Genomic DNA, 14,337 nt, shown 5'->3' with positions numbered 1-14,337 from the left:
CATATTATTTATCTTTGTATCACTAGTTCCTGGCGCATCATTATAATCAATACACTGAAAAAAATAAATCTATGAATGTATAAATTAATTCATGAACGAATGCGTAAAGAAATGAGTCACCTACCACAGGTGCCTGGAATTCAATATGCATTCAATAAGTGCTCCTTTTCTTCCCTCATTCTAGAAGGTGGTGGCCATATTTGTAGTCTCCAAGCTTGGTACTTGGTAAACCTCAATGTGTGTGTAGGTGGAATGAGTGACTCTCAGGAGCTCTGAGCTTGTTAGGCCATGGGAAAACACTTGTTTTCTCAGCCAGGAGCAGAGGCTGATGCTCCAAGCTCCAGGGTGTGGCATGCCACCTTGCCAGGGCTTCCTTCCACTACAGGGTAAGAGCCACTCATCTTTGAAGCTGACCCTGGTCCAGGGGTTACCCAGACTCAGTGTCAGGCCTGGCTACATGCACCAGCAGAGGGGAGCAGCAAATCCTTCTGGCTGCAGAACAGCCATTGATGGGAAATGGCCACAGTGAGCAGAGAATATTCTCTTTCTGGCCAGACTCAATTTCATTCCACCCCTCCATCCTGCCTCTCTTTGTCTTCTCTGGGCTTCAACTCTCAGTCTCCCATGCCTGGTGAGTAAGTAAATGAGTGTTTAGAGGGGTGTCTAGCCTATAGTGGGTGATCAATAAATATTGGTGGAATGAGTGAATGAATAAATGAAAATAAGACTGAAGGAAGAGACAGGCTGACTGATGCGTGTCTGTTTATTGGCACAGGGTCCACCGGGCCAAGACAACTCCCTCCCCACCCTCTTTCCTATAAAAATAAACTCTATCCTTCCCTCTCCCTCTTTCCACTTTCCTCATTGGTCCAGGGAGATTCAGTTACCCCCTAAGACTTTAGCCTTAAGACACAGGTACCAGCACCCCCTACATGTGCACACTTCCCCTGAGTCCAGGGAAACAGGGAGGCAGAAAGAAGGCCTTTAAAGGCCCTAGACTTCCAGAACCGAGCACAGTTGGCCTGTCAGAAAGGGGTGGCAGCGGTATTGAGAGCAGCAAGAGAAGCACGGGGTAGGGGAGAGGCCCCTGAGGGTGGGCTGAAGAGAGGTGAATCCATTCCTAGGAAGCACTGAGAGCGCCTTGGGGAGAAGCCTGGAGGCACACCAGCCAGACCCTGTGTGTGTGGTCAGAGCAGGGCAGGCACAGCAGGCCCATGGCCACCAAGCTGAGTGAGCTTAGGGCCAGAAGAGGCAGACTCCTTCCTGTGGGAGCCGGTGAGTGCCCCCCACCCAGCCTCCTTCATGTTGATGCCCTGGTAGGGTGACACGGATGTCGCAGTGAATGGAGGAGGCTCTGCTGGAGGCAGGGCACCTCCAGAGCAGAGGCATGACTGATGGCTGAGGAGGGCTGGGACTCATGGCGCCTAGGGTGGGGCGGGGTCTGGACCCAGCTCAGCTTACATCTGTCTTCTCCTAACCCTGGAGCAAATGCCTCACCAGGATCCTCACTCGGTAGCTGCAGGCCACAGAGATGGGTAGCCATTTCTCCCCCCACCCAAGTCTACCACACCTCACAGAGCTGCCCTGGGTTCATGGGGGAGCCGACAGGGCAGTCGAAGTGCCACAGGAAGTCGCGGGAGTTGGAGAGAGTGCCCAGCACGCGGAAGCGGGCAGGGCTGTGGGGGTCGGTCACCAGCCCCTCGTGAGAGCTCTCTGGTGTGCGGACCGAGCACCACACCTGCAGGCCGGGACAGACACGGGGACATATGGTGTCTAGTATGGGGCAGGGCCATAGACTCCACAGCAGAGTCATCCCAAGGGCACAAAGCACCACTGCCCCAGTCCCTTGGCTCAGGAGGGCTCCATCCCTGCTTTCCCCAGGCCTCAGGGAGACTGGAGAAGGTTCAGCCAGCATTCAGCCCCAACTCTGCTGCTATCAGCATCAAGGGAGGGGAACATGCCCTCCCTCTCAAACTGTAGGCTTTTCAAAGCTGCCCTGTGCAATGGGTTGCCCAGGATGGACATGTCTGAGGAGCAAAAGCAAAGCCCCCAGAGGCTGCCTACTATAGTGCAAAGAACCTAGAGGAGGCCCTGCCTGCGTCCTAGCTCTGCCACTTTATTCCTGCGTGGGCCTGACAAGCCACCTTGTCTCCCCAAGCTTTAGTTTCCCCCTCCTTACCTACTTACCAGGACACCATGAAGATCGATGCCCACTGCCCACCCTGCTCCCTCAAGCATGACAGCCCTGCCCTTTGAGCTCTGCAAAATTCTGTTGAAGAGTTCTCCCTCCTCGGGCTTCCTCAGACTGCTTTCATGGGCTCCAGCGAGAGACTCTGGGCACAAGGCCTTCCCAGCCCACCTTCTACAACTTTGGCCCTGCTTTCCAGCCCCTCTGCTGCCTCCCCCAGAATTTTTCCTATGACACACCCAGGAGGGAGTGCGAAAGAGGGGTGGACTATGGGCCCCCCGGAGGGCAATACCTGGGCAAATCCCACAAAGAAGAGCTGGTGGTTGGTGAGCCCCACGGCTGGCAGCTGCTGCTCCTCCCCATGCCTCCTCAGCCACGCTTTGTAAGCCTGGGGCCGGGCACAGTGGGCACTGAGTCCATCGGCGCCTGCCCACCTCCACCCAGCGCCCTTCCCTACTGGAGGACAGGCTGGGCCACTCACATTGTAGGCAGCCTTAAGTCCCCCGTTGTCAGCAATGTTCTCCCCTAGCGTCTGGCGGCCGTTGAGCCTCTCCCCGTTGACCTGGTATTGGCTGTACTGCTCCTCCATGCAGGCTGTGTGGTTCCGGAAGGCGGCCAGGGACTCATTCTGCCACCAGGGTCGCAGGTTCCCTTCCTTGTCATATTCACGCCCTGGGAAGAACTCACAGTTGCACCCCAATGGGACCAAAGCTCACCCCTTGGGGCCAGGAGCACCCCCCACCGGCCCTGTGCCACAGACTCCACAGGCCCTAGAGCCTGGCCCCCAACATCCCAAGGCCTTGCAGAAGCCACTGGGAACTCTAGACTGGAAGGACAACTCTACAGGCCCCTACCTTGGTCATCAAAGGCATGTGTCAACTCATGGCCCATCACGACACCGATGCCACCAAAGTTCAGGGCCCTGATGGGTGAGGAATGCCGAGTGAGGATGTGGTGGGGGTACTTCTGACTCTCACCTTTGGCCCTGCTCCCAGCTTGCCCACACACCCAGGTCCTGGCCCCCAGCCCCTCCTGCCTCAGACGCACTTGGGGTGGTTGCGGGCATAGAAAGGGGCCTGCAGGATGCCGGCAGGGAAGACAATCTCGTTCTTGGTTGGAAGGTAGTAGGCATTCACTGTCTGGGGGGTCATGCTCCACCTGGGGGAGAGGGAGGCTGAGGCTGGGTTGGTCTCGGTGCTCCTGATGCCCCTCGCAGCCCAGCAGCCCTGACCTACCTCCTACAGGGGCCTTGCACCACTGGTCCAGGATCAGTCTCGCATCCCCCTCCCTCCAGGCCTGGAAACCTCCCCCTACCTCCTCTCCTGACATCCCAAGTGTCGTGTGGTGCCCGCCCCCCTTCTCACTGGTCCCGGCTGGGAGGCTTGCGGAGCTGGTCGGCCATCACCTTAGCAGAAAAGTTGTACAAATTCAACATGTTCTGGAAGAAGGAATCTTCAGAGACTTCATACTATGGAAATGGTGGGAGGGAGAAAGTAAGCAAGAGAACATGTTGCAGACGTAACAGCCCCAGCTTGGCTCCTAATTAGTGCCTCTCTGAGCATCAGTTTCCTCATCTGTAAAATGGGAGTAAAAAATAATTCACAATACTATCATGTGGATTAAATGAGAAATGGAATAATAAATAATAGTGGCCAATATTTAAAGAGTCCTTCTCTGTTGCAGGTGCTGTAATTTTTTTAAACTCAGGCCTCCTTGTATTCTCATAGCCCTGTGAGGTAGGTACTGGTAGGCCCTCCCATTTTACACATGAAGAAACACGCTCAGAGAGGTTGTAAAACTTTTCCAAGATTATGTGATTAGTTCATGGCAGAAACACAATCTAATTCAGGTTTAACTCCAAATCCCTGTTTGTAAGCACTATATTTTACTGCTGTCTGGCCTGCCGCCTGGCACACAGCACTTAAGAAAGGTTGGTTGCCTGCATCTGCCTCTGCAAGGGACCGAGTACTTCCTTCCCCCAGGGCTTGAGCCCCAGTTCCTGAGCCCAGAGAATAGTGCCCCGCTATGGGGCTGAAGTTCAACATTGGTGAAGAGAGATACTCACCCCGTCATAAACGTCATCCAGGTCTTTGGGCTCCAGGATGAAGTCCGGGAAACCAATCATGTCATAGATGGCGTCTGCCTGAAGAGACCAGGTCAAGGGTTTCCCTCCCCAGGCTCTCAACCAAACTGTATGCTCTGTCCCCACCTCAAGGTGGCGTCCCAATGCAAGCCACAGCTCACTTTCTCCTTGGCTGCATGGCGGGTCTTCTCATCCATCCAAACTAGCTGCCCCAGGGCCTCCTCAAAGGCTGTCCGGATCTCGCTGATCATCCCTTCTGCCTGGAAGGGAGGGGTGCAAGTCCGTCTCCTACCTGCACTTAATGCCTCCCTTCTCATCCATCCCTCCTAGCCCCTATCCCCATTCCTCCAGAGAGGCACGTAGGAGTGCACCACTCATGAAATAAGGTAATCTGGGGAGACTGGAAGGAAACACGACTTGGGAAGGTACTAGGATTATGGGTGGCTTTTTTCCCTAATTATTAACAACTTTAATTAACAATATATTAATTAAGTTAATGTTTTTTTAAAAATTTTTAAAAAATTTCTCTCCCCTCCTCCCAGTTGTCTGCTCTCTGTGTCTATTTGCTCTGAATTCTTCTGTGACCGCTTCTATCATTATCAGTGGCACCAGGAATTTGTGTCTCTTTTTGTTGCGTCATCTTGCTGCGTCAGCTCCTGGGCAGACTGCACTTTCTTTCGCGCTGGGCGGCTCTCCTTACGTGTGTACTCCTTGCGTGTGGGGCTCCCCTACGCAGGGGACACTCCTGTGTGGCAGGGCACTCCTTGCGCGCATCAGCACTGTGCATGGGCCAGCTCCACACGGGTCAAGGAGGCCCGGGGTTTGAACCACGGACCTCCCATGTGGTAGACGGACGCCCTATCCATTGGGCCAAGTCCGCTTCCTGAGTTAATGTTATAATTTAATATAATGTATTGGTTTTTATCTGATTACAAAAGGAAAGCATTAAAATTAGAAAATTTGGAAATTGAGAACTGAGAGAATAAAGTGTTCTCAGTGTACTAGTGGTTTTTTCTGCTCAGCTATAAATATATAGTATGGAATTATGTTGCAAAATATACGTTTTGTAATCTGCTAGTTTTTTACCTTAAAAATAAATATGGGAAGTGGATTTGGCTCAACTGATAGAGCGTCTGCCTCCCACATGGGAGGTCCAGGGTTCAAACCCAGGGCCTCCTGACTCATGTGATGAACTGGCCCATGCACAGTGCTGATGCACACAAGGAGTGCTGTACCAAGGAGGGTTGTTCCCATGTAGGGGAGCCCCACGTGTAAAGAGTGTGCCCCGTAAGGAGAGCTGCTCAGTGTGAAAAAAGCACAGTCTACCCAGGAGTGGGGCCGCACACACAGAGAGCTGATGCAGCAAGATGACGCAATAAAAAGAGACAAGATTCCCAGTGCCGGTGACAAGAATACAAGCGGACACAGAAGAACACACAGCGAATGGACACAGAGAGCAGACAACTGGGGGGAGGGGGGGAAGGAGAGAGAAAGAACAAAAAAAAAATTTAAATAAATAAATAAATACCATTAGTTTTAAGGTTGCCTCATAATCCATTCCAACCTCAACTGGACATGTAAACTGTTTTCATTTTCCCCTATTATAAACAACATTGCCATAAGCATCCTTATAGGTGATATTTTATCATCTCCTAATAAAGAAGGATTTTTTCCCTAATTATACATGTAAATAAGCTCACTGGAGAAAATTTGGAAATTTAATTTGCTGATGACTTTCCTTCTGTTTTTCTAAATATATATATACATATATGAACAGTGAGTTTTAATTAAAAGAGGAGGAAGTGCTGGAAGAACCTTGTAAACTCACAATTTCCTTGCTTTGACGGTCAAACGTGGCCTTCACAAAGAGGGAGCCCAAAGCAAAGCCAAGGGCATCGTCCGTGTTGGAGATACAGGTCTGCCATCTCGGCATGCAGGACTGTCAAGGGACAAAGAGCCGGGTCTCTCACAGCCAGTTTGATCCTCCAGTCAGAGGGCCTTCCTCTGTCTCTGGGCTAGCCCCTCTCAGCTCTGGGCAACACAAGCCTGGGTTTGGGGTGTCATCTCTTCCTTGGACTCCAAGGAAAATGAAGAGAAATATCTCAAAGTATACCAACCCCAGCAGCAAAACCTCAGGAGGAACACACGTGCCGCCTACTCTACTCTCAGCACCCTCCTCCTTTTAAGTGTCTAAGAGGCCCATCGTGTGTCCAGAAGTTTCTTTGCTCAGTTCTGCATCCCAGTCTACTATCTAGTCCCCCATCCAGAAATCTGGGAGTCACCCTTCATCTACCTAATCCCCATACTCATTCCGTCCACCATCAATTTCCGCCAACCCTACTTCTTAATTGTCTTTCCTGTCCACCTCACTGCCATTGCTCTGATCTAGAACTCAATCTCTTGCCTGAAGATTGAAGTTGCCTTTTAAGTAGACATCCTGACTCCATTCTCATCCTCCCCCCCACCCCAGTCAATCCTCCTCCACCTTCTATTTATTTGCCAGGGAGTTCATCTAATACATAAACCTAACCCTATTATTCTTCTCCTTGAAACCATCTCATGAAACAAAAATAAAAAACAAAACAAAACCATCTCATGTTCCCCCATCCCTAAGAGTCAAGGCTAAACATAATGCAGCGTTCGGATCCCTTCGTGGATTGGTCCATATCTTCCTCACAAACATTAGCCTCTCTGTTGCCCTGTTCTCAGGCTCATACCAGAACACATGCAAACCCACCATGATCTTTCTGGCCTTGAGGAATTTGCACATGCTGTTCCTTCAGCTTGGAGTGCCCTTTCTGACTTCCTGGTGAACTCATTCTTCAAATGTCATTTCCTCAAAGAAGCCTTTCCTGATGCTCTCACCACCATCCCCCTAGGTAGATGTGCTCCTCTGTCCTATAGCAAAAATATCTTTCATTCAATATGAACACATGTCCACTCCCCTCACTTAACAGCACAGCTTGAAACTGAGAACTGAGGAGCAGTTGTAGCTCAGAGGTTGCGCGCCTGCTTTCCATTTATGAGGTCCCAGGTTCAATCCCTGGTACCTCCTATAAAAAAAAAAAAAAAGAAACTGAGAACTGCATTTATTTGTCATCACCTTCATCAAAGCCAAGTGCCTATACCTACCATGTACTGAGTAGGGGCTTCATTTACATTGACTCAGTTAATTCTTATGAAAAAAGGAAAGGTATTCCTGTTTTACAGAACAGGAAATGGAGAGTCAGAAAGACTGGGTGACATACCCAAGGAAGGTCCTACAAGGTAAAAATTGGGAGAAGCTGGGTTTAGAACCCAATTCTGCTTGATTCCAAATCCTTGTGGGGGGTAGGGGAAGGTGCCTGACAGAGTAGGTGTGAAGCATCAGCTAGAATGGATCAGAAGGCGGGGGCAGAGTCAGAGCCCACCTTCTTGGTGCCATAGAGGGTCTCCAGCAGCTTCTCTTGTGCAGACTCAAAGCGCCCGTCCAGGCTTGAAGCTGTCTTCTGTACCAGGTTCCAGATCAGGTAATTGTTCAGGACCCTGGTATCCATACCAGAACATAAAGAGGGAGCATGTGGGGTTCCGTTTCCACCCCCAAGTAGCCCCAGTAACATATGGGCAGCAGGAGCTCCAAGAGGCATGTGCAGGAGCTGTCCCAGAATCCTCTCACCCTGAAACCAGACATCTGCCTGCAGAAGTCAGGTTGGAATGAGGTGCGGGGACAATGATCACAGGGGGCACCCTAAAGCCCTGACCTTGGGGGGAATAGCCTGCAGACATTCTGTTCTGATGTTTGGAAGGCCCAGCAGCAGTCAAATACTGCTGTGTCTGACTGTGCCAGTCCCATATGCCCAGTCCCTTCCTGAGACCCCCACAGAGCCCCGAGCTCCCACCTTGGCTCTGTGTGGTTGATGAGCTCTGACACCTGCTGCAAATAATCTGTCCCATACACCACCACAGGCTCGGAGTCACTCAGCTCCAGCGGTGACAGCAAGAAAGACAGAAACTCAAGCCAGTCCATGAAGGGTGCCAGAGCCTGGGAGGAAAAAAAAATCTCAAGCCTGTCTGCCTGCCCACCTGCCTTCCAGCAGGCCCCTCCCCCACTGACAGGCTGTAGCCTGGGAGCCCTTCCCATTGCCATAGCAACAGCTACTCGCTGCTTGGTGACCCCTTCCTGCAATAAACCCTTTCCCAGGCCTGAGCGCCCCTCAATCTGGGAGCCCAGCCACTTCTTGGACAAGGAAAACCGTCCGTGTGTGATCTTCAGCTGGGGCACAGATATTCCTAAAATTTCATAACAGTTGATACAATGCCATTCCCCCCCACCTCCCCAGGGTTTCTGTATGCCTGGCCCTTCCCCCGGATCACCCCCAACAGCTAAAGGGCTGATGCCCGGCACAGTAAGGGTCCCCCAGAAGCCTGCTTCAGTGTCTATTCTGCTTGTTTCCTGGACATCTTGTACAAGCTGGTAAAGATTTTTAACATCACCCCTCCCTGCGTCCTCAGGCAACAGGAAAGGGACCAAAGGATCACCCAGGGAGAGGTGGCCTAAAACAGACACCACTTTTCTTTCCAGAAGAGCAAAAGTACAGCTGGGAAGCTCAGAAAAGGGAGGAAATAAAGGACTGGCTGCCACAGGAGGATGGCGTGGAGGCCAGGGGCTGGCCCCACGCAGCTCTCTCTAGCCTGCCCCACCTGCAGCTCGGCGATGTTCATCTTGTGATAGATCTTCTCCTCATCGCGTCGCTGGTCCTGGGGCACAGTGATATTGGCCAGTTGTATCTCCAGCTCCAGCACCTGCTGCATCTGCTCCCGTGTGGAGACTGGCCGTCCACCCAGCAGCATCCCCAGCTCCTCCATGTAGTCCAGGTAGGCAGTAAGCACCTGTCCAGGCCCAGAGGAGCCCTCAGAGCCCAGCAGCAAGTCCTGCCTGAAGCCAAGAGGATCTGTGCTGGCTGCCACCACTGCCCACCGTCTCTTCTGCTGACTTTCCTCATAGAAGCCTTGTTGTACCACCCTGTTTCGTTTCTGTCGTAGTGCTTCTCGCCACCTGCTATTAACTTTTTTGTGCACTTGTTTATCATCTATTTCCTCAAAGAAAAGGTAAGTTCCAGGAGAGCCAGGACCTTGTCTAACTTATTCACCACTGTATCTCTATGTCTAGAGCAGTGTCTCGCATAGGATAGGTGCTCTGTAAATACCTGTCTAGTGGACAGACCTGCTTCCCACACTGTTCTGCCTTATCATTTCCTAAAGCCCTTCTGGCTTGCCCAGCCCATCAGTGGCCATGAGGTGAGTGGACTCCATGGCATTTTGGTCCACAGTAGCTCCAACTGCCTTCCCATCCTCCCACGTCTCAAACTGCTGCTTTCTCCACTCCCCTCTGGTCACCAAGGACGAGAAAGCACAGAAAAGAATGATTATTAAGTAGCTACCTGTGTATACATGCATCAGACTTTCTGCTCAGGGCTTTACATGTACTTTATCTTTTTTCCCTTCACAGTAACTCCATAAAGTAGATATTATTAGTTCCATTTTTATAGACCAGGAAACCACCTTGGGAAGGTTATATTACTTAACTCATACCATACACTAGCAGGTACCAGAGTCCAAATGTCAACCAAGCGTGACGACTCGAGTGCCACAGCCCTGGCACCACCTGGGCCCAGTAGAATTTCATGTTGCCTCCCTACACCCTCCACTGACACTTGAACTCCGCGAGGGTAGGGGCTGTGTCTGTCTTGTTCACCACTGTAGCCTCAGGCTCCAGGGTGATTCCTGGCACATAGTGCTCAATTAATATGTTGGATGAAGGGATGAAAACCTGCACACAGACCCTCAGCACTGCCCACACCGACTTCCTGTGGCCTTCTTCCCAGGACCAGTCCACGCTCCAGTCCAGAAGCCCCAACCTGGGCTCCCTAAACTGCCAAAGGCCCTCTCTTCTACTTTACTGCGATGTTTTAGATCCCTATATATCCATTCTCTGTACATCAACATTTCTTTTTCCCACCTCTCATATTCCTTGTTGCTGGTACCAGAGGAAGAGCTTTGAGTACCCATCTCAGTCATCCCAGCTGCTAAAGCGTGGGGAGTTTAGATCAACCAGTGACTTCGCCCCTGCCCACGTCGTTACCCCTTTCTCTCCCCAGCCCTTTACCCTCAGTTTAAGATTTATACCTGAGGCTTATCCTCAGCTTGAGACATCCCTGAATCCTGCCTTACACTTAAGTTTTTATCCTATCTTTCAATTTGATTGGAGAAAAGTTGACCCTACGATGTCACTTCCTTATGATCTGCTTGTTCCTAAACCTTTTGCACTGCAGTTTCCCCCAGAGTCCCCAGAGACTTCCTGCCAAGACAACCAACGACATACTGAAAGCCAAGCCCAAGGCATTCACCTTGTCCTCTCTGAAGTGCTGGATGATGTGGTTCCCTCCTGTGTTCTCAAAACTCTTTCCTCCCTGACTCAAGCAATATGTTTCTTTTTAAAACACAAAACCACAAATCTGTTCATATCACTCTCCCATTTTTTAGTTTTCATTTCTTTTGGGATCAACCCCAAATTCTAAACTTGACCCACAGTGTCCTGAATAATGAGTCTACATACCTGTCTGGAATGACTTGAGCCACGCTCCCCTCCTGCTCCGCTCTCTGCTCCATCAAGGCACCACACTCCTTCCTGCTCTGAGCCTTCGCGTGAGCTGTTCTTTTTGCCTAGAACCATCTTCCTTTGCTGAAGCCTACCTTCACCCTTAGGCTAGGCTGGTTCCAGGTTACACTCACTGTCAAAGCCCATAGTTATTCTCCATAATAGTCCAAACCACTGTAATCAGGATTATTGTATAACTAGTTGCTTCACATCTTCTCCCTCACTTAAGAGGTCAGGGATAATGTCTTCTAACCCCTGTGCCATATAATGTTTAGTAAACATTTGCAAATGAATGAAAGAAGGACAAATGACTTTCCTGGTTGCACCATTCCACAGTAGTCTCTTCACTGGCTCTCTTTCTCCCACTGTCCTTAAAATATAAAGATCTTCCCCTTTCCTTTCTTTATTATTCCCTCAGCTCACCCTCTCTTAAGCCCTTGTCTAGGTTTCTAAGGACAAGCTACTCAAGTCCCTGGCTCTCTCCAGGTTTATCCTCTCTCTAGAACTCCACACATTTTCACAATTACCTGCTGACCTCTCCATATAGAAGCACCTACATCCCTTACACTCATGCATATAAATGAGGGGCCCCTGCTCCCTGAGTGTCTGCACATGCAGGAACACTAGCTTATACCCCTCCCAAACATCACACGACGTAGATGCCATGAACCGTCCCATTTCATAGGTGAGGAAACTCAACCTCAGAGAGATTAATAAATGTGCACCAAGCAGCAGAGCTGGTATTGAAACCCACATCTGACCCCAAGGTCTGCCCTTTTCCTGTGACATAATACTGTCTCCTCTTCCCCAGCATGCCCTCACGTATTCCTGATTCTCTTAGACCTCTGCATTCCACCATTACTCAAGCTTAGAACTCAACCTCCGTTGCCTCTTTCCTCCCTTTCTTCCTCTCTTCCTACATTCAGCCACCAATGACTTGTGATTCTGCCTTGATTACATCTCTTGCATCTTCCCCTTTCTAACATTCTCTCCTCCACTCCCTGCTTTTGGGGCCTATGGTGCTTGGAGCTATGCACCCCAGAAAAACACGTTCTTAAACTTAATCCATCCCTGTGGGTGTAAACTCTTGTACACAGGACCTTTTAACGAGGTAACTTCTGTTTAGGTGTGCCTGAACTGAATCAGGATGGTTTTTTGGGTGTTTGGTTTCGTTTTTTTTTTGAGGTACTGGGGGCTGGAGATTGAACCCAGGATCAGGTACATGGGAAGCCAGCACTCAACCACTGAGTCATATTGGCTTCCCTGAGTTGGTTTTATCATTTGTTTTTGCTTGTTGTTTGTTTTGTTGTTATTTCAGGAGGCACTGAGAACCAAACCTAGGACCTCCCTTGTAGGAGGTGGGAGGGCAACTGTTTGAGCCACATCTGCTCCTCCAGGATGGGTCTTAATTCAACTACTGAAGGCCTTATAAGGGAAGGTTACATAGAGAGAAAACCAGAGGAAGCAGCCAGAAGATGAAAGCCAATGGAACCCAGAAAAGAAAGAAGGCAGGTGAGGCCGCTGTATGCATTGCCACGTGACAGAAAAGTCAAGGACCAAGGATGGTCGGCAGTCAGCCCCAGAATGCCAGTCTTCTTGGAGAACACACTGCCTTGACAACGTCTTGATATGGAGCTCTCCTAACCTCAAAACCGTGAGCCAATAAATTCCCATTGTTTAAGCCAACCCATTGCTTAGAGTTCTATAGAGACTCTTAACTCTTTTCCAGGGTCCCTCTCTCACATTTTTCTCTTTTTTAAAGGAAGTACCGGAGATCGAACCTGGGAGCTCATACATGGGAAGCAGTCACTCAACCACTGAGCTACACCCACTCCCCCTTTCTCATATTTAATTCTCATATCTTGGCCAACCAGCTCATTGGGTCACTCCCTCACTGCTCAAAAGTGTACAAAGTCTCCCTGGAACCTATAGAATAAACTCCTTAGTGTGGCACTGGAAATACCCTCCATAAATAAATAGTCCCTTCCCGTCTTTCCAGCCTCCTGTCTGCATTGAGCTCTACATTTTGCCAAACTGAACCCCTTCCCTTGGTCCAGATACAACTTAGGCTTTCCCTCCTTCACACTTTTGCTTAAACTGTTCTATCTACCCAGCATGCCCTCACCTACAATTGCTTCAGCAAACCTCTGGCAATCTGAATCTCTCTTTTTCTAAACCCTAGGCACCTTCTTTCTAGCCTTGTTCTGAACTATCTGGATCCTTGAAAACACCTACACTGAAAACTTCCTGTGACGAGGGATCTGAAACGTACATCTCAGAATTCCTCCACTGCACCTGGCACACAAATGCCCATAAATGCTTTCTGGATAGGAGGGAGGAGGAGGAGAAGGGGAGAATGTGAGGAGACAGTCGGCTCACTAAGCAACTAGGGATAGGCTCACCTTCCCCAATCTGACCCTGGGCAAAGGGAAAAGTAAACAGAGATCAGCCCAGCTCAGCTGCCTGGGAGCAGGGAGGGCAATGAGGATGCTCCTTACTTTCTCATTGGCAGTCTTGTTTAGGTAGTAATCTCGAGAGGGCAGAAAGAGCCCAGACTGATCCACCTGCAATAAGAAGTACAGGGGGTAAGACCCTTGGACTCTTGTGCAGGGAGGCCCAGCCTAGCCCACCTGTCACAGGGGAGACGAGCCTGGTCTCAGCAAAGGGTCCGTGAGTCCCTCCCTGCCCCTCCCCAGCCTGGCACCTGGATGATGTTGCTGTTGGAGCTCTTGGAGTCGGCACTGATGTAGACGGTAAAGAAGGGGGTGGCCCTGTAGGTCCCTGCCACTGCCTTCAGCACCTCCATGAAGTTGTCCTGGTCCCAGGGCCCCGTAATGTTCCAACCACCAATCTGAGGAGAGAACCCATGGCACAGAGGCCCCCAATGCTTCTTTGAGCTGCATCCTCTCCCGAGACCCCTCCTGCTCCCCTTGTCCACAGCCCACCCAGGGGCCCTACTTTGTCAATGAGGTCTCGCAGAGGCTGGGCTCCCAGCTCCTCAATACGGTCCACACGCAGGCAGGATAAGTAGAAGCGCTGTGTCTTCCGCTCGGCTTCACTGCTGGAATTGAAGGTAGTGTTTTCTGCAGAGTAGAACACAGCGTCCAGGGGGCAATTACACAGACTGCCAAGGAGGACTCCCTAGCCCACAGCCCCTGGCCTTGCCTTCTCAACTAGCAGTCCTCCTAACACAGACTCAGGAAGACTGAACCAGCAAACTGTGGTTTCCTCTCCCCTGTCCATGGAGACCCTCAAAGATAAGCACTCCAGACTCCCTGGTGCCTACCATACCTGGTTAATGCCAGGAGAACCCTTCTGTTATACTCAAAGGTTCCAGACTCCCTTGAACCCATCTCCACTTCTCAGGAGTCGCCTGCTCTCTGCACCCTCTACCTTGTGGATCTTCTCCGAGCATCCGCTTTTTCATTC

General features: G+C 50.6%; 1 protein-coding gene across 4 annotated transcripts in view; it reads right to left on the bottom strand.

Moving 5' to 3' along the window:
* Nucleotides 1-745: 745 nt before the first annotated feature.
* The window catches only part of ECE2 (endothelin converting enzyme 2), a 35,185-nt gene continuing 21,593 nt past the window's right edge, over nt 746-14,337 (bottom strand). For 3 of the 4 annotated variants that reach the window (XM_058295466.2, XM_058295463.2, XM_058295462.2), the window contains 15 exons: nt 13,867-13,991; nt 13,613-13,759; nt 13,407-13,472; nt 8,952-9,140; nt 8,150-8,292; nt 7,682-7,796; nt 6,100-6,210; nt 4,433-4,531; nt 4,254-4,331; nt 3,553-3,656; nt 3,236-3,346; nt 3,043-3,110; nt 2,670-2,860; nt 2,481-2,576; nt 746-1,738 (listed from right to left, as the gene is read on the bottom strand). In XM_058295466.2, coding sequence (XP_058151449.1) covers nt 1,562-1,738; nt 2,481-2,576; nt 2,670-2,860; nt 3,043-3,110; nt 3,236-3,346; nt 3,553-3,656; nt 4,254-4,331; nt 4,433-4,531; nt 6,100-6,210; nt 7,682-7,796; nt 8,150-8,292; nt 8,952-9,140; nt 13,407-13,472; nt 13,613-13,759; nt 13,867-13,991 — 1,820 coding nt within the window. In that variant the 3' untranslated portion in view covers nt 746-1,561. The remainder of the gene's footprint in view (nt 1,739-2,480; nt 2,577-2,669; nt 2,861-3,042; nt 3,111-3,235; nt 3,347-3,552; nt 3,657-4,253; nt 4,332-4,432; nt 4,532-6,099; nt 6,211-7,681; nt 7,797-8,149; nt 8,293-8,951; nt 9,141-13,406; nt 13,473-13,612; nt 13,760-13,866; nt 13,992-14,337) is intronic. The other variant, XM_058295465.2, reaches the window with a different exon arrangement.

Source organism: Dasypus novemcinctus, chromosome 4, assembly GCF_030445035.2.
Source record: "Dasypus novemcinctus isolate mDasNov1 chromosome 4, mDasNov1.1.hap2, whole genome shotgun sequence".
Classification (NCBI taxonomy): domain Eukaryota; kingdom Metazoa; phylum Chordata; class Mammalia; order Cingulata; family Dasypodidae; genus Dasypus; species Dasypus novemcinctus.
Note: the sequence above shows the minus strand (reverse complement) of the source record. Positions and strands in the feature narration are given on the sequence as shown.